The sequence below is a fragment of the Mytilus edulis genome, chromosome 1 (assembly GCF_963676685.1).
Source record: "Mytilus edulis chromosome 1, xbMytEdul2.2, whole genome shotgun sequence".
NCBI lineage: Eukaryota > Metazoa > Mollusca > Bivalvia > Mytilida > Mytilidae > Mytilus > Mytilus edulis.
This window is the reverse complement of record NC_092344.1, coordinates 109521764-109548856: the sequence shown is the minus strand read 5'-3', so window position 1 is coordinate 109548856 and position 27093 is coordinate 109521764. Positions and strand designations below refer to the sequence as shown.

At 32.0% G+C, this 27093-nt stretch overlaps 2 protein-coding genes across 3 annotated transcripts; one reads left to right on the top strand and one right to left on the bottom strand.

Moving 5' to 3' along the window:
* The first annotated feature begins 2855 nt into the window (after positions 1 to 2855).
* On the top strand, positions 2856 to 9830 carry LOC139517567 (uncharacterized). Its single transcript, XM_071308785.1, has 2 exons — positions 2856 to 3328; positions 8677 to 9830. Exons 1-2 carry the CDS (start codon positions 2977 to 2979, stop codon positions 9603 to 9605), a joined length of 1281 nt encoding a protein of 426 aa, XP_071164886.1. The 5' UTR covers positions 2856 to 2976; the 3' UTR covers positions 9606 to 9830.
* A 3457-nt stretch (positions 9831 to 13287) lies between these two features.
* LOC139517592 (putative inositol monophosphatase 3) lies at positions 13288 to 27064 on the bottom strand. Of its 2 annotated transcripts, none has more exons than XM_071308814.1 (6): positions 26685 to 27064; positions 25311 to 25476; positions 22325 to 22432; positions 20892 to 21065; positions 19381 to 20197; positions 13288 to 19284 (listed from the first exon to the last, which is right to left on the bottom strand). In XM_071308814.1, exons 1-5 carry the CDS (start codon positions 27009 to 27011, stop codon positions 19941 to 19943), a joined length of 1032 nt encoding a protein of 343 aa, XP_071164915.1. In that variant the 5' UTR covers positions 27012 to 27064; the 3' UTR covers positions 13288 to 19284; positions 19381 to 19940. The 2 variants fall into 2 exon arrangements, with proteins under 2 accessions (XP_071164915.1, XP_071164924.1); XM_071308823.1 differs by having other exon boundaries at positions 13288 to 19276; positions 19373 to 20197; positions 26685 to 27062.
* Between the last annotated feature and the right edge of the window lie 29 nt (positions 27065 to 27093).

Genomic DNA, 27093 nt, shown 5'->3' with positions numbered 1-27093 from the left:
CTGGCTTTGCGAATACTAATTTTGTATAGTAAAACAACTAATATCAGTATTTGGTGAAGATCTGCAGGGAAATTCATATATATATTTAGTATAGAAATACTTTGTATAGAAGTTGCATTTTTGTACTGAATTTTTGTAACCAAAAAAATCTGCACAAATCATTACTAATTACATGCTACAATATTTTCCCATCATAGGTACTGGAAACTAAATACTGAAAAATTCTAAATTTGAAGATCAATAAACCCCATTTGAAACTAGTTACATTTTGTTTATTTTCTTTTGTTACATCTTCTGACAACAGACTCGGACTTCTCTTGAACAGAATTTTAATGTGCGTATTGTTATGCGTTTACTTTTCTACATTGGCTAGAGGTATACGGGGAGGGTTGAGATCTCATAAACATGTTTAATCCCGCCGCATTTTTGCGCCTGTCCCAAGTCAGGAGCCTCTGGCGTTTGTTAGTCATGTACTAATTTTAATTTTAGTTTCTTGTGTATAATTTGGAGTTTAGTATTGCGTTCATTATCACTGAACTAGTATATATATTTGTTTAGGGGCCAGCTGAAGGATGCCTCAAGATGCGGGAATTTCTCGCTGCATTGAAGACCTATTGGTGACCTTCTGCTGCTGTCTGTTCTATGGTCGGGTTGTTGTTTCTTTGACTCATTCCCCATTTCCATTCTCAATCAGTTTAGTACTACTGAACGATCGTGCAAGACGCTTGTGAATAGGTAGTTAATGTCTTTAAAAAGCACCCTTATCGGTAATACGACAGATTTTAGAGTTAGGAATAATTGTTTCAGTTAAACACTACATATATATCTGCAGTATAACCGTAGAATCACAAAATTAACCTCTTTTATTAACAGATTGTTCCCCTCAAATATCAAAGTCACGCTGTGCGACTACAATAGCATTTATGTCCTTCAGAATTCGCTCTACTGGTACCTACAGGAACGTGAAGTCCACCAGCCGCTCTGTTAGTTTGTTTGGCGACTAAATTATTCTCCAGATTATTTATATCTGTTTTTAAAAATATAATGTTCAGGACGTCTGTACTGGCTTCAAAGATTATTTCTTGGTTTCGTTGAGCTTTGTCTTATTTGTATCAATATAGTATAAATAAATGCATTCTGGTCTTGAAATTTTCTTTTTCAATTGAATTACCCAACTAACAGGGTATGCGGTTTGCAAATATCAATATTGTCCATATATATGACATTTGAATACAATTTACGATGATAAATAGACCGTTTCGTATGATGGAATTTAAACCATATCACATCAACATCTAACCATTATACTCATACATTAAGAAATTCAAGTAGCGTACGAATCCTTTCTCGTTGTTTCAAGTCATTAAACATTAAAGCACATCTCGTCGGGTGTTAAAATTTGTACAGTAGTGACGTTTTCTGTCCGAATGACAGGGCTGTCAGAGCTAGCTTAGACACCTATGTTGACATGTATGACGATTTAATTATAAACAAACTTTTTTATCTGCAACACACAATTGTTATATCTAAAGAAAAATTTTCAATTGCGCAGTATTCTGCAATAGCAAGAAATCTTCAATTGCACAGTATTGCACAATAGCAAGAAATATCTAATTGCACAATATTGCGCAATAGCAAGAAATTTTCAATTGCACAGTATTGCCAATAGCCAGAAATATTCAATTGTCCCGTTTTCAAATTGGTCTACATTAAGATCCAAAGGGTAAAAAATTGAACTTTATTTCATTTCAACAAAAATTGAATTCTTAGGATTCAAACGCATTGATCTCAGCAATTTCTTCACTGTCGTTCCCTCAATAACTGCATTAAACAGTTTCTAATCATTATTCATTCAAAACCTTTTTATTATACCAATGTCTCACACACAACATATTATAGTATACTGTTGTCTATCAGTCCATCATCCACACTTCAGACAATAACTAGAAAACACTTCCCCTACTTTCAAGAAACTTTGTTGAAATGCTTATATCTATTGACATTAGCTCCACATCGATTTTATAAATTTTAGAATTTTCGTTTCCATGTTATGAAGAGAGATTTTATCCTTAAAAAAGAGAGAATTTTCCAATTTTGAACAATAACACAAAAATGCATCCATCACCTTTAATTAAACTTTGGTGAATTGTTTAAACTATTGACCTAAGGTCCCTTTTGATTGTAATAAATTTCAGATTATACATTTCTGTGTTATGAATTTTTATATATGCTTAAAAAAAGAAGGGATTTTATAGTTTTTGGACACCTATAAGTGCAGGAGTTTCTGGCTACATTGAAAACCCATTGGAGACATATCATGCGCTTACTGTGCAGCTATTTATTAACAAACTCCATATTCAAACACTCAAACAACTTATTCATAGAGAGGGGTGGAAGTTGAAGCCCCCTTTTTTTATCAGTCAATGCATTTGAATGAAGACATGTACACATCAACTCAATTTGTTAATACACATTTCCAGTCTAGCTTTCAATACATTTGTAACGACTTTTAACCCCACTGACAATTTGCGTCTGTGTCCATACTTGTTATATCTAAAGAAATATGTCAATGATATATAGTCTCAACACACACATCGCACAGGTCGAATTTCTTTATTGAGACCTTAAAGAAAAGGTGAATTCTTATGGTTTATTACTAAGAATGTATGAAGTTTCTTATATAATTTTTCATTTATGCAGGTTTTTTGTAAACAGCTGCAGGATATCTTACCTAAACACAAATTCAATAGAATTTTTTTTTGTATTCTTTGAGAGATAGGTAAAAATGTTGATATTATCGTTATTCTAATTCGTTTTTATTGAAATTTACTCATCCGTCATATTTAAAAACAATTTTCTAAAGAAAACATTTAAATATGGCGACATTAAAGATGTGAAGGTTTATAAGTGTGTATATCTACTGTGTGACCGGAATTTATAACTAGATAAAAAAATTGTCAACAAATTCATTGAAAAATGGAGGAAGATGAACATTACGGTACCGAAAGAGTGATAAAAATCAGAAAATTCAAAGGAGGCAAGCGAAGATTACAAACATCCAACAAAGTAATAGACTTCAAATGGAGTTCACATTCTTATACTTTGAATCACATAACAAATAACTTTCGACTTCCTTGTGCCGTCAAGTGTAGTGTCGAGTCCTGTAGTCTAGATTGGAATCTGTTACACTTTGACTTATCTCAGCCTTTGTTGCTTCATAGTCACAGATCAGCAAAGAAGGTGAAAGCTGCTGTGATGAAGCTAGACTCCGAGAAAGGAGAACTTCAGGAGACTGGCAGATATGTTGTTATACCGCAGGACTATAATGGTAAGCTCATCATATACATAATAATAGATTAATGTATCATTGCGACGATATTGTAGTGTTGGTTGTCATGGGGGGGGGGGGGACCGAAGTACCTACTTTGAATACTCCTCTGTTAATTTGAAAAGCATTTTAGGTACAAAACAAAGGTAAAATTGAGAATGGAAATGGGTAATAAGTCAAAGAGACAACAACCCGACCATAGAGAAGACAACAGCAGAAGGTCACTAACAGGTCTTCAATGCAGCGAGAAATTCCCGCACCCGGAGGCGTCCTTCAGCTGGCCCCTAAACAAATATATATACTAGTTCAGTGATAATGAACGCCATACTAAACTCAAAATTGTACACAAGAAACCAAAATTAAAATCAATACAAGGCCAGAGGCTCCTGACTTGGGACAGGCGCAAAAATGCGGCGGGGTTAAACATGTTTCAAAGATCTCAACCCTCCACCTATACCTCTAGCCAATGCAGAAAAGTAAACGCATAACAAAGCGCACATTAAAATTCTGTTCAAGAGAAGTCCGAGTCTGATGACAGAAGATGTAACCAAAGAAAATAAAAAATATGACAATAATACAGACTTCTAGCAGTTAACTGACATGCCAGCTCCAGACTTCAATTAAACTGATTGAAAGATTATGTCTCCATCATATGAATATCAGGCACAATCCTTCCCGTGAGGGGTTTAGTATCATACCATCATAACATAAATGAGAGGAACATAACCCGTGTCATGCCAACAACTGGTTTCAAACATCTTAAACAATTTCAGATCCCCCTATCTAATCTTAGTAAAAAAGAAGTACTACATATGTATTGTACTTAAAGAATTTATAGTACTATACTACGTAGGTTCAAACCTGGTACTCCAAATGTGTAGTACAAATAAATTACTGCAGGTTCAGATCCTGGATGTTTAAACTTGGCGTCTTCCAACCCAACGTTTGGAGTTATACCTTTATGACTTTATTTAGTCTATGCAAAATGAGCTGATGAAATCGCAACTGGTATAGTAATAAAAATCTAAATGAGCATCTCGTCTTCATAACAGTGACCTTACATGTATATAGTGCATAAAAGAAGGATAGGTAAAAAAAAATATAGACAACAACAGGGCAAGATATTGGAGGGCGAAAAGAAGAACAACAGAGCATCAAATTACAAAACAGGTGACTACTGCAAGCAAGATGAAAAAAAAACCAAAGCGTCATAAAATATAAAAGCAAGATATAATTACCAAAAAAGTAAACTCTCAACCAGAGACCAAATGACACCGAAATTAAAAACTATAAGTTAGTGTACGGCCTTCATCGTGACGATCTTCAATAATGATCAACGTCCATACCACATATCACTGGAGTAAAGCTGATGACCGTAACTGCATTCACGGTCATCCCAAGATGTCGGATGAAAAATTAGGTCAGTTTCTGTATTGTCTGTTAAAGTGTTTCTATATCATTTTCTTTACAAATCATACATTGAAACGATGTAAATTTATAAAAGAATCACTCGAAAATCACTAATTACTTCCGAGAAATGTGCATGAAACGGGAAATTCGATTTGAAAAAATCGTTAAGATGACCGTAAATCATAATCAAAATATTTTCAAGATGACCGTAACATAAAACAAGGATGACCGTGATTGGTAAAAAGATGACCGTAACTTGTAAAGGATGACCGTAATTTGTAAAGACTGACTGTAATTTATATAGGACGACCGTAACTTTTATAGGATGACCATCAATTCTAAGAAATATCCGTATTGTATCCAAAGCTTTTTTGTTGAGTTTGTCGATCTCAATAGGGGCTCGGTTAGCGGATATAAATATGTTTCATAAATTTCTTTTTTTAAACTATAATATAATTGGCCATATTTAGGATTAATAACAAATGATAGTAAATTGCATATTTCTCGTAAACAATGAAATATTTATTGATATCGACGTTAAAATTTTAACACAAATTTGACAGCGATACGACGAAAATTTGAAGAAACATGAATGTGTCCCTAGTGCACGGGTGCCTCATCTACACTATCATTTTCTATGTTTAGTGGACTATGAAAATGGGATAAAACTGTAATTTGGCATTAGAATTAAAAAGATCATACCATAGGGAAAATGTGTACTAAGTTTCAATTTTATTTAACTTGAAGCTGGACAAACGGACAAACAAACAGACGAATGGACGAACGTACGCACAGATCAGAAAAACATTAAAAACATTAATAATACATACGAATATTTGGTAATCGAGCCCATGTGTATGGTTCCAGAGGAAGCAGATTAAAATCTTGATTCGTCTTGATATATGCAGGCGGAAACACTTTTTTTGAAATAGAACAAAAGAATAGAAGCTCTGTGTTTATCGAGAAAGCGATAAATGTTAACTGTAATGTTTGATATAGTAACAAAATTTTAAAAAATTAATAGAAACAAATAAAACGACAATTTTCTTATTTTAAAAACACCTTTTGCATAAGTTTTCAATGTATCTATTACATAGTAATGCAAAACAATAAGATATCAAGTCGACCACATGGTTCTTATCGGGGCCTTATATAGCTGACTATGCGGTATGGGCTTTGCTCATTGTTGAAGGCCTTTCGGTTACCTATAGTTGTTAATGTTTGTGTCATTTTGGTCTTTTCTGGATAGTTGTCTCATTGGCAATAATACCATCTTCTTTTTTATATATAGTATCTATAAGTTGGATGTAGAAAATGCATAACCTCCGATTTTTTTTTATCACGGACGGAGAACATATCAATCTTTTAGTTCAGAAATTTTCGTGTCTGCCCTTCCAATATGTGAATCAAGAAAAAAATTCCCCAAAACAGGTAACGATTGTATCGAAAAGAGAAAAATCGAGTGCACCTTTTTATGTTGGTGCATGTTTGGGGTGTATATTTGTCTTTAAAACGTACAAAGCAAGAGTATTTTATATAGCATCTCGCTTCAGATCCTATCATTATTATATATCAAAGCTACAGGTTGACTTTATAACGTTAAAAAATGACAGTACGAAAAGATGAAATATATGGGTCAAGTGAGATACCTATCTAATGAATCACAAAAACAGAGTAGGTGTGTTCGAATAGCTATTTTTTTTCTAAAAGTACTTGACGACAGTCTTTTAATTTGGATGATGAAAATGGATATCTTCGAAAAAATATGATTTTCTTGTGTGTGATAACTAGGGTTTATAATCTTCAACCACTCAAAATGTTTAGTCTGCCCTTCCACGAAATATTTAATTAGAATTTTTTTAAATGCTTAAGAATTTTCAAAAATTCCATTTGACATCCGAACAGACAATATTTTTCAGTTGAATCAATGCAGACAAGATCATTAACTAATGCTCATTAGCTAGTAGATACATTTGTCTTTTAAAATATAACTGACATATAACGATCGATCGTAATGGTGCTATGTGGATAAATTTATCAGTTTTCAAGAGCAAAATTGGCAGAGCGTCATTCCTACAATGGCTTCCATTTCTACGATTGTAAGCATGAACTGGCGTAATGGGGAGATAATTTTGAAGAAGTAGAATCCTGACTGTATGAATAACATTTCTGTATATATAGACAATATAAATAGTGCATTGACTTGACATATCAACGATATAAGGATGAGGCTTAGAAGCGGGGAAATGCGAGGCTGTGCCGAGCATTTTCCCCGTTTCGGGCCGAATCCTAATATCGTTGATATGTCAAGTCAATGCACTATTATTGTCTTTATACTGCAATCTAAAAAAAAACATTTTCAATTGTTGTTTAGTGTGTTAATGTTATTTATTTGATTTAAATATTGGGGGAAATCCCCCTTTAAAAAGGCCTCATATCACACAGGCGGAGAAATATACAACACGATGAAATGTACATCATTACCTGTTGAAAACTGCAATCAATGGTGAACGAATTCGTTTGTTTACAGACTAAAATATCAACAATAAACATAAAACATAATGATTTATAGGTTGCAAACAAAAAATATTAATAAGTGAAATATGTTTTCCCAAAAATTGTAAAAGAAACAAGTTTGAGTCGTTAAACGCATAGTTGTTTACACTTGAAACAAGAACAGGTTGAAGAGGTCGTATGAATAATTAAATATAATTTCGACAATTTCTATTTAAATATTCATGAGGAAAAGTGATATCAGGTCAGTGACTGTATATGACATAGAAATATACGGTCAACGCATTTTGACTGCTCAAATAGAACGAGTGCAGTATAAATACAAATTGACAACGTTCCGCCTTGTGATACGCTTTTCGTACAATACTACTTTAAGGATCTACTTTGCTGGAGCTCACCTTCACTAGTTTATTCGAATGATATTTTCAAAATATTTCTGTTATTTTATTTGCACGACAAAATGAAAGACGATATAATATCAATGGGTGTACATGCAATTTTTTTGGCATTTTTAAAAATGTGTATTTATTATATGTCATTAAAAGGAATCCCAGAAACAAAAACAAAAATCTTTTGTCGAGCAGTTGAAGGCTGTGCACCGCATTTTTTTCATTATGCTTGTAAGGTGTCATTTTATCGCGCTTTTGTAGCTCATGTTTTCCCTTCCTGTTCATTTGCATGTCTTTTGGCAAATTCATTTTAAAAATTAAACCCTCTACTGTAAAAAAGATACATATGGTAATCTTTGCATTTGAAGCACGTCTTATTTTCTTCTACCTATAGGATAAAACTCTCATATTAATATGTGTATACCAACACGATTAATCATTTGATACAAAAAGATAGTTATATAAATACGGATATTTCTTAGAATTGAGGGTCATCCTTTAAAAGTAACGGTCATCATTTACAAATTACGGTCATCTTAAAAGCAGTTACGGTCAGCCTTGTTATGAATCGCTGATTCTGTTACGGTCATCTCGATTGTGATTTACGGTCATCTTGGCGATTTTTTCAAATCGAATTTCCCATTTCATGCACATTTCTCAGAAGTAATTAGTGATTTCCGAGTGATTCTTTTATAAATTTACATCGTTTCAATGTATGATTTGTAAAGAAAATGATATAGAAACACTTTAACAGACAATACAGAAACTGACCTAATTTTTCATCCGACATCTTGGGATGACCGTGAATGCAGTTACGGTCATCAGCTTTACCCCAGTGCATATATAGTCAGCTGTAAACGGCCCCGAAATGACAAATGTATAACAATTCAAACGAGAAAACTGACTGATTTATGCAACACTTTATTGTATCAAGTGAAAAAGGAACACCCATGTCATATCTCAATTTCCTTATTCTTATTTTATAATGCTTTTTTATATATCCTTCTTTATTAATGCTTATTTGTTACACTTTAGGTTGGTTTACTTTATTGAATGACCCTAAAGAGAAATACCTACCTGATACCACGCTAGAGTCAGTGGCACAAAAGGATACCGACCAAGTTCTGGTAGCAAACAGTATCAGTTGTTTGTGTTTAACAGACAGTGAACAAGGAGAAAAACAGTCAGTAAGAAAGCAAATATCTTCTGGTGAAATTCTACAAATAAAACGAACGGATGTTGCGGGATCTTTAACGAGAAGATCCCCGCCTTCCAAATATCTAGTTTGCACAGACGAAAAAGACAAGGACATGTATTTACCGATATCACAAAATGGAAAATTTTACAAAGTTAACAAATTGGTAACAAATGATGGATTATTTCAAATTAAAGACGTTTTAGACAATCGATCTCATTTACCAATGAATATTCGACATGTGATAGGAGAAGTCCCGTTATTTTCTTCTGAATATTCCAGTTATCTAAAATGTGATGACATTATTGAGGAAGAAACAGCTCTTGCTTCTACAATGGATGACGATTTCTTACTACTTGAATTGCAAATCAAAACTCCTATGAAATTCTACATTGCTTTGAATGAAGCTGTTATGAAGCAGAGTGACTTTTATTCAGATGCATTCCAAAACTGTGAAACGGAAGGTGAAGACTATATTCGGGGAATCAAATTTTCATTCACGCTTTCTCCGGAGTTGTATTCTGTGTGTAATTCCCTCCGTTCACTCCAAGACGATGGTTCTATGACGGAATCATACTATGGCACTGACAGTGACTTGGAAGAAGAAGATGCACAATCGGAATTTTCGATAACATGGGATCCGACAAACACGAAAAATTCGGAAAAAGCAGAAATAAAGCATGTGCCTAAAATATTTAACAGCAGTATTAACAGTCCAAAGACTGAAGACAATGTACGGCAATGGAACGAAGAACCTGAAACGGTGTAAACATGATTCGAATAAACTAATGTTACTCGTCTAATTTATAGATACAGCTTTACTTTTGGTCTCAAGCATACTACATGAAATTTCTTTAAGAAACAAGTACGCTTACTATACTACATAAAACGCATACACACAAAAGGAGAATTCCCTCTTGATTCTTAATACTGAAGAAGTATTTATTTTAAAGATGCAATGTTCTTAAAAAGAACAGTGCATGTATTTATTTTGCATTTTGATTTCTTTTAATGATACGCCAAGGATTTGTTCATGTAGCAATATGCACATACTTATAATAGAATGAAATTCAAAACAGTGTGGCTGTGGCCATTGATTGACACATTAAATTCATCCATTGACTGGGACAATTTACGTGAACGTTTGTCTGTAACGACCACTGTTCACGACGTACCTACGATAGACATTTAAACTGTGGGGTCACCAAAGATTTCTTAACGCCTTTAATTATAAAATAATTCGAAAAATTAATCGGGAATAACCTTCATGTTTTGATTTATATAATTGATATAAATCAAAACATCGTGTTATTTCTGATTAATTTTTCGAATTACTTTATTAAGGTGTTGAGAACTTTTGGTTACCCCATAGTTTAATTGTCTTTAAAAAGTACATAGTGAGCAGTGGTCGTTACATACAAACGTTCACCTAAATTGTCCCAGTCAATGGATGGATTTAATGTGTCAATCAATGGCCACAGCCACACTGTTTTGAATTTCATTCTAAAAAGTACCAAGATAGGAGAAAAATATTCCGTTGAATTAGATCTTTGGCATGTGAGTTATCGTTGTACGAGTAATAATAAAAACTACAAGACAACATTAAAATGCATTAACCGGCATCTCTGTCGATGTTCTTTTACTTATTCACTATTAGAATAACAAAGGATAGAGGTTCCTGACTTAGAATAGGCGCATAAATGCAGCGGGGTTAAATATGTTTTGTGAGATCTCAGCTCTCCTCCTATACCTCTAGCCAATGTGAAATAAACAAACACACAGTTAAACTCCGTTTAAAACGATGTTGGAAAAGGTAACAGAGGAAACTATAAGTAAAATGACAATTATTACCTAAATTAACAAATGACTACTAGAAGTTACTGATTTGCCAGCTCCATATCTCAATTAAACTGATCAAAAGATTATACCTTCGTCATATGAAAATCAACGACAACTCCTCCTGTTAGAGGTTTATTACCATGATATAATAAGTTATCCGAGAAAAACAAAACCCGTATCGTGACAACAACTGGTTTTAGGGTTTTGGAATAAATGTGTTTATTTCCGATTAAAAGACCCAAAAGAAAGAATAATATCACTGATTCCAAAGAACTGTCATTTTTAAAAGTATCGTAATTTTATCTGTTTGGAAAATGCTGAGACCAAATGCGAGAACAACCCCTATAAAGAAAATGAAAAATTAACAAATTTAAAGTTACAGCTCATAAAAGTGAGAAAAAATTAGATTGAATACTAGTAATAATTCTGATTTTAGATTGAGGTCGCCTGGGAGTGTTTTAACTTGCTCTACAAAGATCGCACACTTTGAAAATTGATCTTACATGCAGAAGTTTATAATCGCATTTTTGCTGTTGACATCCGGGGGTGGGGTGGGTGGAGGAGGTTTGTTGGTACTGATTATCCTTTCGGGTATAACTGTGCCGACAGCACTTGCCAAATCATACCCTGTTCTAACCAGATAACATTGAAAAACACACCCTTTTCTAAACATCTAAACCGAAATATCGAAAAGAAAAAAAACATTGTCAGGCGTTCATGCCAAAAAATAAAAAAACACATTTAGAAATACAATTGTCTCCAGCGTCAACACTGGTAACCTGATTTTCAGAAAAACGATAACTCTAAGACAAAACGGCAAAAAAAAGCTACCGATTGTACTGGACAAGCGTGTTGCGACAATTTACGTTAGGCTGCTGAGTGATCAGAAAAGGCATTAAAAATGTACATGCATTAACATATTGGTAAACGTATGCTGTATTCAAAAGTTTCAAATTGTACTTGTGAGTGTAGGTGAAAGTTCAAAAGACCAACAAGCTTAAATTAAAACAAAAAACAACCGACATCTTGAAACTTAAGGACTTAGTGAGGTGAACTTTTAAAGTACATAAGATTTCCAAAACAAATAGCCAAGATATATATGTATATTTTTTTGCACGTAAAATCCATCTTCATTAAGGTAGTATGCATCACAAGTTCAGAAACAAAAAGATTGTTCCCCAATGGAATCTACACACAGTGGTACCCCTTTCATTGACACAATAGACGTCCCCTATAATCATACACAATATACAGAATTTCCAGATTTCCAGATCATAAAATTTTGACTAATGTTGTCAATACCAAAGTAGGTTGACTTACAAAGGATTAAACTGTTATGTTCGATGAACAAATGCTTGACACATTTGTTTATTTTTCTCTTCAAACATTGGTTAACATCTGGGACAATCTGCTTCAACAACCACAAGCTGTGGTTACAAATATCAACTTATTAAACGCAAAAATATTTTTCTGAATGAGGCCTTAAGAATAAAAAATGACATCAAACAGTTTAAGTGGAAGTAATAGTTAAACATTTTTTTCTTTATTTTATTTTTTATCAAAACATTGAACTTTTAAAAGAAACTAACATCGACCCAATCTAAAAAGACCTTCTGTAAAATTTTACTACGGTCAAAGGGACATAACTTTGATTATCTTCCTTTAAGCTAATTTCAATGTTGAGCTATGATGGAAAAGAAGTAGCTGCATGAAACTGCAAACCATTATTCACTTTACAAAACACCACATCTCCAAATCCCTGCATTCCTGCAGAGTTAAATTTTAAATGTTGGTGTGATAATTCATATTCTGCTTTATTAATAAGCCAAAACCTCTGCTTAAACATAGTAAAGATTGGAAAAAATGGACCAATGAATGCTGAGTTTGATGATCTCCTGAAGAGGTTGATTCATATGATCGGACATATTTATTTGCAAGTCACAGAGGACTGTCATAATAAATCATTGACATTTGTTACAGTCATAAACCAACTCTTATTTATGAATTCAATTCAATCAATGTTCAGTGCACAAGAAATTTATCACTAACTAGATCAAAAACATTTCTGTCATAAACTATGGCCACCAAAGTTCCTGTAAATTGAACAAATGCTTAATGTATGTGTTAAATAAATTTTGGTTCAAATGCATGTTTCAAAAGTCAAGTGTGGCACCTTTGCACTGAACTAGTAAACATTAATGTCAAGGGACCAGCTAAAGACCACCTCCGGTTGCACCTCTAGCAGGAGGCCAGTGGCCTTTACAGCCGATTTCATTGAGTGTGTAGCTAAAGATAAAATATTTGGTTAGCTTGCTTGCTAGCTGAACTGTGAAGTCATTATTAGGTTAGGTAAACTACCGTTCTTTAAGAATAGACTAGTCAGACTGATAACCAATCTATCTGTCTGTAGGACTAGGCTAATCGAAAGGAGGGTAGTATACCTTAACTAATAATGACTTCACTGTTCACCTAGCAAGCAAGCTAACCAAAGATATTACCTTTGCCTACACACTCAATGAAATCGGCTGTAACTGTTCATTAGTCAGGATGTTGACACATTCCCTTTTTCCATTCTCTATTCCACAAAGTGGCCAATATAATAATCATAATAGTTATATTCCAAGGCTTTTTATTATATATACTGATATTCATTAAAATGACAATGATAACATAAATTAACAATAGTCCATCTATACACATACTCTCTGTCTTACACCATACTTCTAAATAATATAATGTAACAGGAAAACCTAAACAATGCTGACAAATATATTACAAGCAAAATTATAATACTGTTGTACAAATAAACTTCACACAACAATTCAATACCTTTTGAAAACAGATGTAAAGAATACTCTTTGGGGGTCAACATTCATGGTTTGAGGACATTTTGATGGTCCATTTACAGTTTGAATACATTAGAGAACTGTATGAACTCATAGAATAATTTACAGTAAAATATCATATTTATTCAAACTTTTTCAAACCTTTCACTACTACCAATTTTGCTACCTTTCCTCCCTTTGGCCAATTAATTTATTACTAAGGTTATCTGTTATGCATCATGTACATATAAGAATAATAAACAATGTCTACCAAGTTAATCTGCTATACAAATAAGAATAATACACAATATCTATGAGATCTGAAACACTAAATATGAATGACCAACACTTGTATACAAATCAAATCCATAAAATTATATTAAAAAGTTCTACCAAAGTTAGGTCTGTACTGAAATAATTGTACCCAGCTGACCATAATACAGGTTTTCTGCTGAGGATCAACATGAATAGTTCCCTTCTTTTTGTTTTGTTTCAAGTGCTTGTAAATTAAGTAACTTCAATTACAGATGAAATAGAAATGACACCAGTCAAACATTTATTCTGATAGTGGCAGTATCAATATGGGATTACTATGGCTTTGTAAGTTTGTTTTTCAACTTTAGGGTTTAAATGTCCTTTTGGTATCTTTCCCTTCTCTTATGATGAATGAAATATTCATTAGTCTGTGAAAAAAATTTGCAAATAAACCTTTATACATAAAATCACTTTAAATAATAAAAAAACTGAATATTATAATCACAGATTGTAGTCTAATATAAATACATTAATGGGTCCCAATAACTGTAATTTTCATCTGTTTAGGAAATATTTATTTAATAGAAATAGGATTAAATATGTTTAAACTTTGTACGTATTATACTACAAAATTCATAAATTGAATGCTTTTTATGTAATTGGATTTGGGTGTAAAAGTATTGACCGTAGGCCTTATTTTAAATGTTGGCACAATCAACACTTACAACCCTGTAAAATTGCATTTTTGTTATGCATTGTAGTTACGATGTCATGGGAAGTAAATGCAGTCATGTACATTGAATTTTATTGAGAAATGCAATTTGATATTGCAATGCTGATTTTATTTTCAGCCATTGAAAAGTACAAACTTTTGTAGTAATTATTGTAATATAAATGCAGTTTATGTTTTCATGAAATGTTTATGGTCTTTTGTAATGTTTTCTTGAAACTCTCAACTAATAAGGTGTACGTCTATATTGTCTATATCGGGTTACAATCACAGAATAACAGCAACAACTACAAGTTTGATCTTTAAGCAACATATTTTTTTCTGTATTCAAGGACTTAAAATAAGTTAATATGATCAGTATTCATCTGAATAACAGAAACGATTACTAGTTTGTTCTTTAAGCAACACATTTTTTTGTGTATTCAAGGTCTTACAATAAGTTAATATGATCACTGTACATCTGTGCATCTACTACTTTAGTCCTATTATTATCAATAAAAAGATTACCAAATTATAGTTTATAAGTTAAGAATCAATATTTCTTAACATGATAAATAAAATTAGCCAATTTCAGTGAACAAATCTGATGTGTTTTGTTTAAACAATCAAACAAAATTGATTTACTGCATAATGTATGACAATAGAAATAACCTTCATCAGTTTAAAAAAAAGACTATTCTAAAAGTACATTTGTATAATAAAAAGAGTCTAGAGATCAGTGGCAGATCAAGGGGAAATGGGAGGGGAGAGGGTGTATGCCCCCCCATTCCCCATTACACATAATTATTTCATGTTTTTCACATTTTACATGATATTTAAGCACTAAATGGTCCAGAATTTTATTTTAAGCCTCGCATCGCTGGGCAGTATGTAATTTGTTTAATGGAATTGCACCACTCATTTCAAAAACCCTTGATTCGCTCCTGGAGATCATATTTGAGCAGGAATCTAACAACTTTACTTTGTTCATTTATAATGTAAAATGAATCATGACATTTGCTGTTTAAAATAAACTGTATACTTTAAATGTTTTATACAAACAGATGTTAACTAACCGTTGTACATAAAGACTGGATGAAAAATAGATGATAAAAATTCTCTTGTTCTTTGAGAAATGATATTTACAATGAATATAAAGTATGAACAAAATTCAAAAATAAATCAGGTATCACAATAATCATTGATCAATAAGTTTGGAAGAATATATATAAATCTTAGTATTTGGCATGTTCAAGGGTCAAAATGATAAAGGATTTTTCAAAACATTCAATTATACACAACACCTGATATTAAGACATGTTATTCCCCATTTTAAAATAAATAATTAAAAAAAGTATTTGTCAAGTTAATTCAAACCTTTGGTTAGTTGTAGAATAATTTGAAGCTAATATAATGACATATTAAACAAATAGAACTTAATATTTAATACACAATTACTTCACCCTGAAAATAAAAGGGACTATCAATTTAAACAGATTTTTTTCATTTGATGGAGCAGCAGGAAAAACTGACTTAAATATTGGCAGAGATTGAACAACAAAAAATTAGCACCAGAAGAAAATTCAGACACAAGAGTCTATATCATAATGTAATTTATGATAGTACTAAAATATTTACAATACCTTATGTCCTTACACATGTATGACAATATATTTACATATATAATTCCTATACACATTGTAATGAAATTTATTACTTGTATGCTGATTATTTTTTCCTAAATTCTATTTTTCCTCAAGTCATGTTCTATATATTGACCTTTCATCCTTATTTCTTTAGTCATCATGTGTTAAATGATGGTACAAATTTAGTAAGACCAGTAATTAAACTGCCAGGAAAAATTGCCACAACTTTTTTACAGATGTCACCGAAATCTTTCTCAAAAGATTTGTCATAATGCAAGAACAAAATGTTCTCGAAAATAATTTTGAAATCTATCCACCAAATGCACCTATTTCTCATGGAAACACAAGTTAAAAGATGAAAAGGTCACATTGGAAACAAACAAACAAAACCTTCCCTCTATCGTTTAATCTACTGTATTAAATACCTGTTCAGATTCTTTTTTGACATCAGATTTGAATCAATTTCATAATGAATGACTGCATAATTTCTTTTGTATGGATATGTAGGTGACAGCTTGTTTTATTCTTGATTTTCTTTTTGTAGTAATTTTACTGTTCAATACAAAATGCTATTGGAAAAATAGTGAAGCAAAAAACAAAAATAATAGGATTTTAAACTTAATTTTGTATTTTCATTTAATTACATACCAGTAGATAAAACAAATGAGCTACACAAATACCATGCTATAATACCTCAAAGTGTAATGAGAGAAAAGCAAAGTACAAAATATAAATAAATATGAAAGCTCTGTTTTAAAATTATAAATTGTTAAAAGAACAAATTGTCAATATGACATTTTTTTCTAGTTATTGTAAAGGTACAACATCATGAAATACTGTGTTCTCATAAGTGAGTTACAGTGCTTCCAATTGGTCCTGAAATATCTAACTAAAGCATTATTTTAATTGAAATATAATGGAATGCATATTGGATAATCAATACATCTTTGGTAGCACAAGTTGGAAGACAATCACAATTACAAAACACATTAATTACATTCTTCTACTAAATAGAAGTAGAAATAGGGACTAAATAACACAATAACAAAGGTACATCTTATAACACATGTCTACAATGGTCTTAATTGATCTAAATGTGCAGGACTAATACATTTCTACATGGGAATTCACTGAAATAAGAATAAATTCCTTTTATATTTAAAACCTATACATAGTATAGTAAGCTGAAGAAGGAATAAGCTGTCCAATAGGTCAAGGACCATAACTACTGACATGGCAAAAGATCCAACTTGACCTTCCTTTTGTAATATTTTTATAATTTGAAAACCATTGGTAAGAGGGCTCATTGAAAGATATTGAATGTTATTGCGCGTCCCACGGTCTATAATATTCTGTTCAGCTCTTAATAAAGTTGCATATCACGGGTTTGTGACGTCAAATACTTTGACCCGGCCTTAATAACTCTAACAGGGACATATCAGCGACGTCATTATGTTTGAACTGACCTTGATAAGTTTGTGCTCTGCACAATATGAAGGCTTTTTGATGTCGTTTGCTGCGCTCACTCGACAAAAACCTTCATATTGTGACTTGCAGCTGATATTTTACAATATCAACATGCACACAACCTGATAATCGGTACCAATGGACATAAAGTGCATATATCAAGGACCATAACTCCTGAACTGTAATAAGTGAACTATGTCAATATGGAACACGACCTTCATTTTGAAATCAGTATCAATATATATGATAGTTTAAATAAAAAAAATTGCCTGAACGGTTCATAAGTTATTCACAGAAACTGTTGGCAGCCAATACTTCACTGAAATATTATACATTTTTTTTTGTTTTTGAACCCAGTTTCACAAATGCATCTGGATAATATAGAATAAGGAGATGTTGTATGATTGATAGAGAGACAACTATCCACCAGAGACCAAATGACAAAGATGTTAGCAACTATAGGTCATCATAAAGTTTGGATATCAATCAAGTTTTGGATAATAGATCATTTATATACTTGTGATATGAAATTGATAGCTCTGCATATACTTCTGGGCTCAGGTATTTACATAATAAATATGACAATTCTGATGGATTACAATTCTTTGAAATTAATTTTTCCAATTGCTTTCTTAAAACCTTCCTTTTTTATGCCATCAATATACATAACTAAAACCAAAATCTGTAAATAAAACATTTCCAGTAACATGTGAAATATTAACAAAAGATTTTTATTTCAGTAATAGGTACTTTATCTGTTTATTGAGCATTAAAGCAATTGTCTTTCAGTTCAGAATCTTTTTTGTAACTTGTCCTTTATATAAAATATTTATGAATGTAGCTCAACACATATAAGTAACACAGTAATGGATATGTATGAATGCATAATGCAAAGTAACTTAAAATATAATCAATATCACTATAAAAACTAAAATGACTAGCAAAGGAAAAGTTTTAACAACAATAGTTTGATCATTACAGAAAGAATATAAAGACTAGAATATTTAACACCCTAAACAATAATATGTATTTTGGCAAAATTGATCTTCTAGAAGATCCATTATCTAATTAATAGTATGATGGTTTCTTAATATCATCAGCTTGTTATAATCTACCGGTACTATTTTCCAGGAAATGTGTTTTTTTTTTTTTTACACTACATGGTTTGGCTATTCTGTTTAAGACCTTTGTGCATATGATGAAATGCAGAATCAGCACAAGCTACTAAAATGTTCTCTCACTTTATCATGTTTATATCAGAAACGTATTTTCTGAAACTTGTACTGTAGACTTGGAATTAAGAATTTAGCAATAATAAAATGAGCTAGAAATCGTCCTTATGCAAATCAAAATCAATACCTCTGTTAACCTATTTCAGTTTTGAAAAAAATTTCAACGAAAAGTAATGGAGTGTTTGCAAGTTGAATTGTTAATCAAATGTTACAAACCAGACCAAAAACATCTTTCATTTCATGCATTTCGTATATAAAAGCTCCAAAATCACTCTTATACATGCACATATTAACGTACACTTGCATAAAGTCAATTTCTATCTGATGCAGTTCAAATCATACACATCAATTATTGTACACACAGTAGACTAATAAATATCATAATAATACTGTTCATAATCAATTTGATATATCTCAACATATCTACCTAAAAACCTCTAGAATTTGATATATCTCAACATATCTACCTAAAAACCTCAACATAAAATTGAGAAAGGAAATGGTGAATATGTCAAAGCGACAACCACCCGACCATATCTACCTAAAAACCTCAACATATCCACCTAAAAACCTCTACACATTTTATACCCACACTGCTTCAGAAATAAATAATTATCACCTCACATACCATATTATAAGAGCTACATTTCAGTAAATGTTTGAATGACAAGACAACCAAAACATCTGAAGGTTTTACCAGAAAACTCTCAATTGTTAAAACTATCAAGTTATCTTAAATCATCATTTAGAAAATAACAATTTGAGAAAGGTCACACCTTCTGAGACTGAAATTTGCACATTTCTCCCCTAAAATATCTTTAAATACTAAATCTTTATAACAGCAATCATGACTTGTGGTGCCATTTTTAAAGTGGATAATTTTATATCCACTTTCTATATTTAAGTATCAAAACTGTTTTAAAAGTACAGAGGAACATTGTATTCAAGTATACCCATAAAACAGGTTGGCCTTTTTCATATTACCCCATAAGATAACTCACTGGTTATGAATCTTAGAAAACATGTGAGATTAATAGTTTTGAAGTGTTGAGAATAGCTAATTTGCATTTTTAACAATAACAATCATGAACAAATTTCCTTATATAATTAAATTAAAAGAATAACTATACTCTATGCATCAGATTTTTTCATAGCACCTGCTAGTTTTTTCAAGTAATCAAAATGATTTGACAAAGTCACTAATAAACCGTCTGAAACCACTTTATCTGTAGTAGATGAATAGTCAATAAAATCTCCTTGTAATGTTGTCATTTTACCATCCATAGAACTTATTATTGCATTAGCTGCACATAAATCCCACTTCTTTATTTTTGTTGTGTGAAGATATGCGTCTGCATTACCTTTAATTACTTCTAAAGTTTTATAGCCTGCAAGAAAAAAACAACAGGAAATATGAAAAAAATCAAAAAATCATTAGGGCATCTAGGTTTTAAGTTTTTAATCTAACTTTAAACAATCATACAAAGTGGCTGACATGGATAATAAACAGCTGCACCAAGAGCGCATGATACAATATAATTGTGCATTTTTAAATTGTTGCAAGAATAAAATGGGATATTTCAAAGGTAGTTAATCATAAGCAAATGAATTGGCTCTGCAAATAACCCAAATTTTTTATGTTCACCAATTCCAGCAATTAAGTGAAGTGTCCACTCCATTATTGTCGGCAAAATTAAGTTATGGTATAAGAGTCTGTGAAAAATTTACTTACATCTTACAATGAAACTCTGGAGCAACCAACCCGAAAATAATTAAATTGACTAAAGTGCTTCGTTTCATCAGTCCTCACAAAAATGTAAAGTTCGGAGGAAATCAATCCAGGAATTCTAGAGTAAGTGAACAATTTGTGAAATATTGCCTTAAATATAACAGTTTAAGTTCCATAACCCTTAAACAATAAACTGGAAAATTACACTTAAACATAAAGGGTGCTTCCTTTCATTATTCCCCACAGTATTGTAAGGTTTAGAGGAAACCAATGGGAAAAGGGGGTGGGGGTGGGGGTTGGGGGGTGGGTGGGTGTAGTAAGTATTTGTTGATACATGTGTATTATATCTTTACCTGCACCAGCTCCTGTGATTACTTGAGTTTTCTCCCCTAATGCAGTTTTAGCCACTGTTTCTACATCCCCTTTGTGAGATATTGATACTATAATTCTATCAGGATCACCTTCCTTCTTCTCAGTCTTAACTGCTTCTAAGGTTGTGGATTTTCCATAACCAACCCAAGCCCAAACTGAAATAATTTATTATGGATAAAATATTTAATGTAGTTACAAATGCTTTTACATACATGTACATTAAAAAAAATATATATAAATTAGTAATAATGCTTGACATGAAATTTAATTTTTCTCTAGTTTGCAATGAGACTTTTTTTAAGACCATTTGAAATAAATCTTTTGTAATTTTTAATGTACTTGAACAATATTGACATAAGGAATTCATACCTACTCGTAACTAAACAAACAACTGACAATTGTTGAAAATATTTTCATTAATAATTTGACTATCTGGTAAATACAATGTATGTAATTATGTAATCACATCATGATTTTTATGAATATTTTGTTTGATTTAAAATCTTATGAAAAATCAATCCGACTGCCTTTAATATCCTCAAAACCTCAATAGGCTACGGATTAAAAACTATATTATTCATAGCTTTAGAAAAATAAGAGGATATAATTTAATTTTGCTGATTTTAGTTTAAAAAATGTTAACTTGCAATTGAAATACTTGATAAAACATCTACTATCTTGAAAATCCAGATACTACCATTTGGCACAAATTAGTCCTTTAAATGAATATGAAGAAACATTCAAACTTAGTTGTTAATACACTGACAATGCCATGGTTAAAAAAGAAAAAGACAAACAATATGACCAACAGTATGAAAAACAATATAGAAAAACAAAGACACAAAAAAGTTGGGGTGATCTGAGGGGTTCCTGAAGGGTAAGTAGATCCTGCTCCATATGTGGTTCTTGTCGTGTCACATTCGGGTGAAGGGTACAAACCCAGTGATATGTCTAATTTGGTATGTCACATTCGGGTGAAGGGTACAAACCCAGTGATATGTCTAATATGGTATGTCACATTCAGGTGAAGGGTACAAGATTGTAGTTGCAACAATTGGAATATATCTGTCGTCATCTTTGTAACAGATATTCCATAATAGTTAACCAATTGTTGATGATGTTGGTAAAATTTACATAGGGATGATTTCAACTTCACTGATCTCTTTATAACTACTAGCTATAGAGTTGTTTTTTTAAACAACAATGATATCTACGAAATAACACATTATGGACCTCAAAATCAGCACATTTTTTATACGATTTGATAGATCTGACTTACTTATCCACCGATTATCACATTGATAAATCTGACTTACCTGTCTTCCCTTTATTATCATTGACAAAAAGTTTCTATATCACACCTACCTGTCTCCTCTTTATTATCATTCACAAAAGGTGTATGTATGACACCTACCTGTCTCTCCTTTATTATCATTCACAAAAGGTTTATGTATGACACCAATAGTAGGATGGCCATCTACTGCAACACATACCATGGTGGCTACATACTCTAACTTCTTTTCTGTAAATAGCAATATCATTCAGTCAATGAATTTCAGTTTATAACTTTACACATGTTATAGGACAGATGTGCTGCTTCATCAGATTAGTTTCACAAGATAATGCAAGCAGATTTAAAAGTACCACTTAGAGTGTTAGAAATATATATCATCATCAAAATTAAATATATATATTCAAATAACAAAATTATTAAGATTTGATTGGTAAAATTATGTAGTACTTAGTGTTATTGTGTAGTTAACAGAGCAGAGAAATTGTAACTGTCAGGAGAGCCTTGAAGTCATTAAACTTTCAAGTCAGTTTTTTGTACTCTTACTCAAAACTCAAGCAATAAAAATGTTGGATTTCATGTTTCGAGCATGATTTGTGTGCTCCGAGCACTGAGCAAAGTTTTATGACTTCAACCCTTGACCTCGAAAGTTCTGCTATCTGCTATCGAAACTTATTTGATTATACATTGTGATTGCTTGCATTTGCAAAGTACATGTATATATCAAACAATGTATCAAGTCATTGTTCCTTTATAAATATGTATAGACTGTTAATGTACATTTATCTTGCTATTCAGATTTTGAATCCTAAAGAATAAACTATTTCAGATAAACAAATAAAAGCTGTATATTTTAACAAACATAAAACTAAAATTTTCAGGTAAAATAGATTATAATTGTGGATGCACATCAGTATATATGGAAACAATTATAAAAATTCAAATTAGAGTTTGCATATTGAAAATTTGATTGATTGTTAATGGCCTTATGGTGTAACACCACTAATTCAGGCCCGGCCAGAAAGCACATACCAGAAAGTAGTACATATTTAACACAAAATAGTTCCTACGCATGAGTGTAACTTTCAAAATATGTAGAATATTTAGGTATTTTTGGTATCAAATGAAAGCTGAAGGACTGGTGATCATTGTAGAACACTTTTGGACTTTTAATTTTGAATAGTAAAAAAACTGCTCCAAATTTTAAAAAGAGGGTACATTTTGTCTGTTTGTCAGATCTGAAGTACCTGTTTTGGTACATCTGAAGTTCCGGGAACCAGTTCTTTCTTATATGCAATGTAAGGTATGTTGATTTTTTCAGTACAAGACACCATAAAGTGTTGCTTTGAAATGCAATGATTGCCACTTTATTTGAACTTAAAATAAAAGAGGTGTGCCTGCTTGAAACGGAGGAATTTAACATAGAAAGCAATGGGACCATGAATTAGTGGTGTACTTCCTATTACAGAGAATCACCAGAAATCCAATTTTTAGAAGTTGTACCTATTCCAATGAAAATAAGTCAAATATGATGTTAGTAATCATGTCTAATCATCTTTTTTGGGTCAACCGTCCTGCTTATGGGAAATTTAAGCTCTTAAATTGGCATACTCAAATATGTTAGCCTTTTATGGTCATACAACATGCATGCAGTTAAGACTTGACTCCAAGTTCTCATTTTTGCATTTTTTCTGATTCAAATCAATAAAACATGTATTTTATGACTTGTTTATGGAACAAAATAGCTCTTGGTCAAAATAATCACATGATTTTTCAAGTTTTTTTGTTTTTCTTATGGTAGCCTTTTACAATCTAGGCAAATGGTATATACTCATATAAGAATTCTTAAATCTCACTGTACATGCAATTTTGGACCAGTTTAGCAAGTTATCTAGCTGAGGGATATATAAATTGCTCTTATTAATCTATGTTTTACCACAGAATTATAATTCATGCAAAAAAAAAAGCCTTTTTTCAATTTCAAGAAAAAAGGGGGGATAATTTCTCATTTATGTCTTAAGTTTGGACTAATGTATTGTTATTTAATGAAGAACCTCTGATAAAAATATGACTAATAGTAAGCACATAGCTTTCCTAATAGAAATTAATAAATAAAACAATGATATTGAGAATAAAAAAAATATATTGGCCAATGGTAATATACATATGCAGTTTTCTTTGAATAACCCATATGTTACTACCAGTCCAATTTGAGCTTTAAATTAATAAAATAGTATTTGGACTAAGGCTTTATATGTTTTTTATTGCTTGAAATAGATCATAGAATGAAATAAAGTAATGCTCAAGTCAATATAGCAAGTTTGGTTCTGTTATAGGTGTAACACCACTAATTCAGGCCCGGCCAGAAAGCACATACCAGAAAGTAGTACATATTTAACACAAAATAGTTCCTACGCATGAGTGTAACTTTCAAAATATGTAGAATATTTAGGTATTTTTGGTATCAAATGAAAGCTGAAGGACTGGTGATCATTGTAGAACACTTTTGGACTTTTAATTTTGAATAGTAAAAAAACTGCTCCAAATTTTAAAAAGAGGGTACATTTTGTCTGTTTGTCAGATCTGAAGTACCTGTTTTGGTACATCTGAAGTTCCGGGAACCAGTTCTTTCTTATATGCAATGTAAGGTATGTTGATTTTTTCAGTACAAGACACCATAAAGTGTTGCTTTGAAATGCAATGATTGCCACTTTATTTGAACTTAAAATAAAAGAGGTGTGCCTGCTTGAAACGGAGGAATTTAACATAGAAAGCAATGGGACCATGAATTAGTGGTGTACTTCCTTATAAACACTTAATGCAACAACTCACAAAATGGCTATATATTTGTTTATTGTTTAAAAATCAAATTTGTAAACTTTCAAGCGTTTGCTGTATTTACCCAAAAAGAACATAAGTATACTCCTACGTATACTTGCATACATAGGTATATATGTTCTGTCCTGGACTTTAATATAGCACTAAGCATAAAAATAATAATATTGTTGAAAGGTGTTGTTTTCTTATATGTCTCTTATCTTATGTATTTGTATGTAATGTGATAATAGCTCTTTACAGGGCCCTTTAATTGGACAAAATATTGTTATACCTGTGTATTCCTTTGTAGCATCAAGAGGGTCGACCCACACTGTAATCTTTGAGTTTGATATTGATTGGTCACTTGATATTGTTTCTGCAACTTCTGTTAAATGCTTATTTGTGTCTTTTATTTCCAGTAAATTCACAGGTTTTAGATCTTTTTCTTCAGATATAACCTAAAGAGAAATATACCAAGTTTATGAAATAAGGCATTTGACACTTAAGCTAAACATCATGAACACATTTTGGATCAACGATAATCTTATCAATATCAACAATAATGAGTACTACAAGGTTAAAACAATACATGTATATATATAACAGACCAACCTAACAAACCGGGTACATTGTAATAAAGAAAAATATTGCACACCAATATAAAGAGTCTGAGACAGCAAAGGGTTCACCCTCAGAAATCATAGCTCAAACAGTGAGTTCTCATTACAGCATGCTTTGGTGCTGAGAGATATACAAAGGCTGTGAAAAGGCACAGTAAAATTGTAAAATACCTGGGGGACTGAACATGTGACATTATCCAAAAACCTTGCAAATATATCTGATTGCAAAATAGTACCTACATGTATGATTTATAAAGCATTGAACAAAATTCAGTATGAATGTGGTAGAGCAATAAAAGTAGTAAAGAAATATTATACACTAGAAAACTGAAAATAGTAGGCTGACCTACAATGTATATATCATAAAATTTTACTGACATACCATTTTTGGACCGAAAAATTAAAGAACCAAAGATAGATATCTGGGACCTTTCTCAGACTGATATTAAGACAGTGCTTAAAGGGTCTGTCAATAACACTACCATACGTCATTTCTGGAATCATGTTTTTCACTGGAAAAGATCGCCAATTTCGCACCCCTTTATGACGTCATTTACCAGATAGAAGATGTGTCTGTATCCCTGCCCTATTAAAAGTTTCCAGCATTATCGTCATTTTGTAGGGTAGTAAAGAAATCATTTATGTTCCATTAGTACATAATCTTGATTCTTCTTCTTCTTCCTTTATAGTACAGGCCTCCCAGGGGAGTATTATCGTACTGTTTTATGTACATGTTCGATGTGAGAACAACAAATGTGCGGGTAGGTGCGATTCCTGTACAAATGAGGGAGGGTGACCATCTTATTAGATTTTAATTTCCCAAATATTTTGTGTAGTATAAAATCAAACTTTTTCATCCGTTTGCTCAACATGAGTTGGAAGTCAGGATGCATACATTTTTGTCACGTGGCGATGGAAGTCACACGACAGATACATGTAAGTCTAAAAACTGTTTCCCCAAACTGCCTTATTGTAGGTACGAAACAAACCAGAACTAATAGACTAGCATTTAAGAAAACTATCATTAGGTCTTATATAATAACTACCTTTAGACCAGGGAATGCTTTTGCCAATCCATATACAATAGCCCTGTGCGACTGTGTATCTCCTTCAGTCTTCACATCTTTGACACCTTCATCTGTCTTTCCTTTCAGATTTTCCTGAAGTACATTACTAGCTAGTCTTACATCTTTTACTCTTTTGCCCCCTTCTTGTGCAAGCTGTATACACACTGATAACAGTTCTTTCATGCTAACTCTGGGCTCTCTATGGAACCAGTCGGGAAGACCAAACATGTACAAAGCTGCACATACACCAAGAGCTATAAATACAGCTCCACCAACAGGGTTGATTCTTACATTTGCAGGTCCCATTGTAGATCATAGATGTCGAGCTGGAAAAATAAGTAGAAGCTTGATGTAAAGACTTAGTTTCGAATAATATTTTAAACCTATG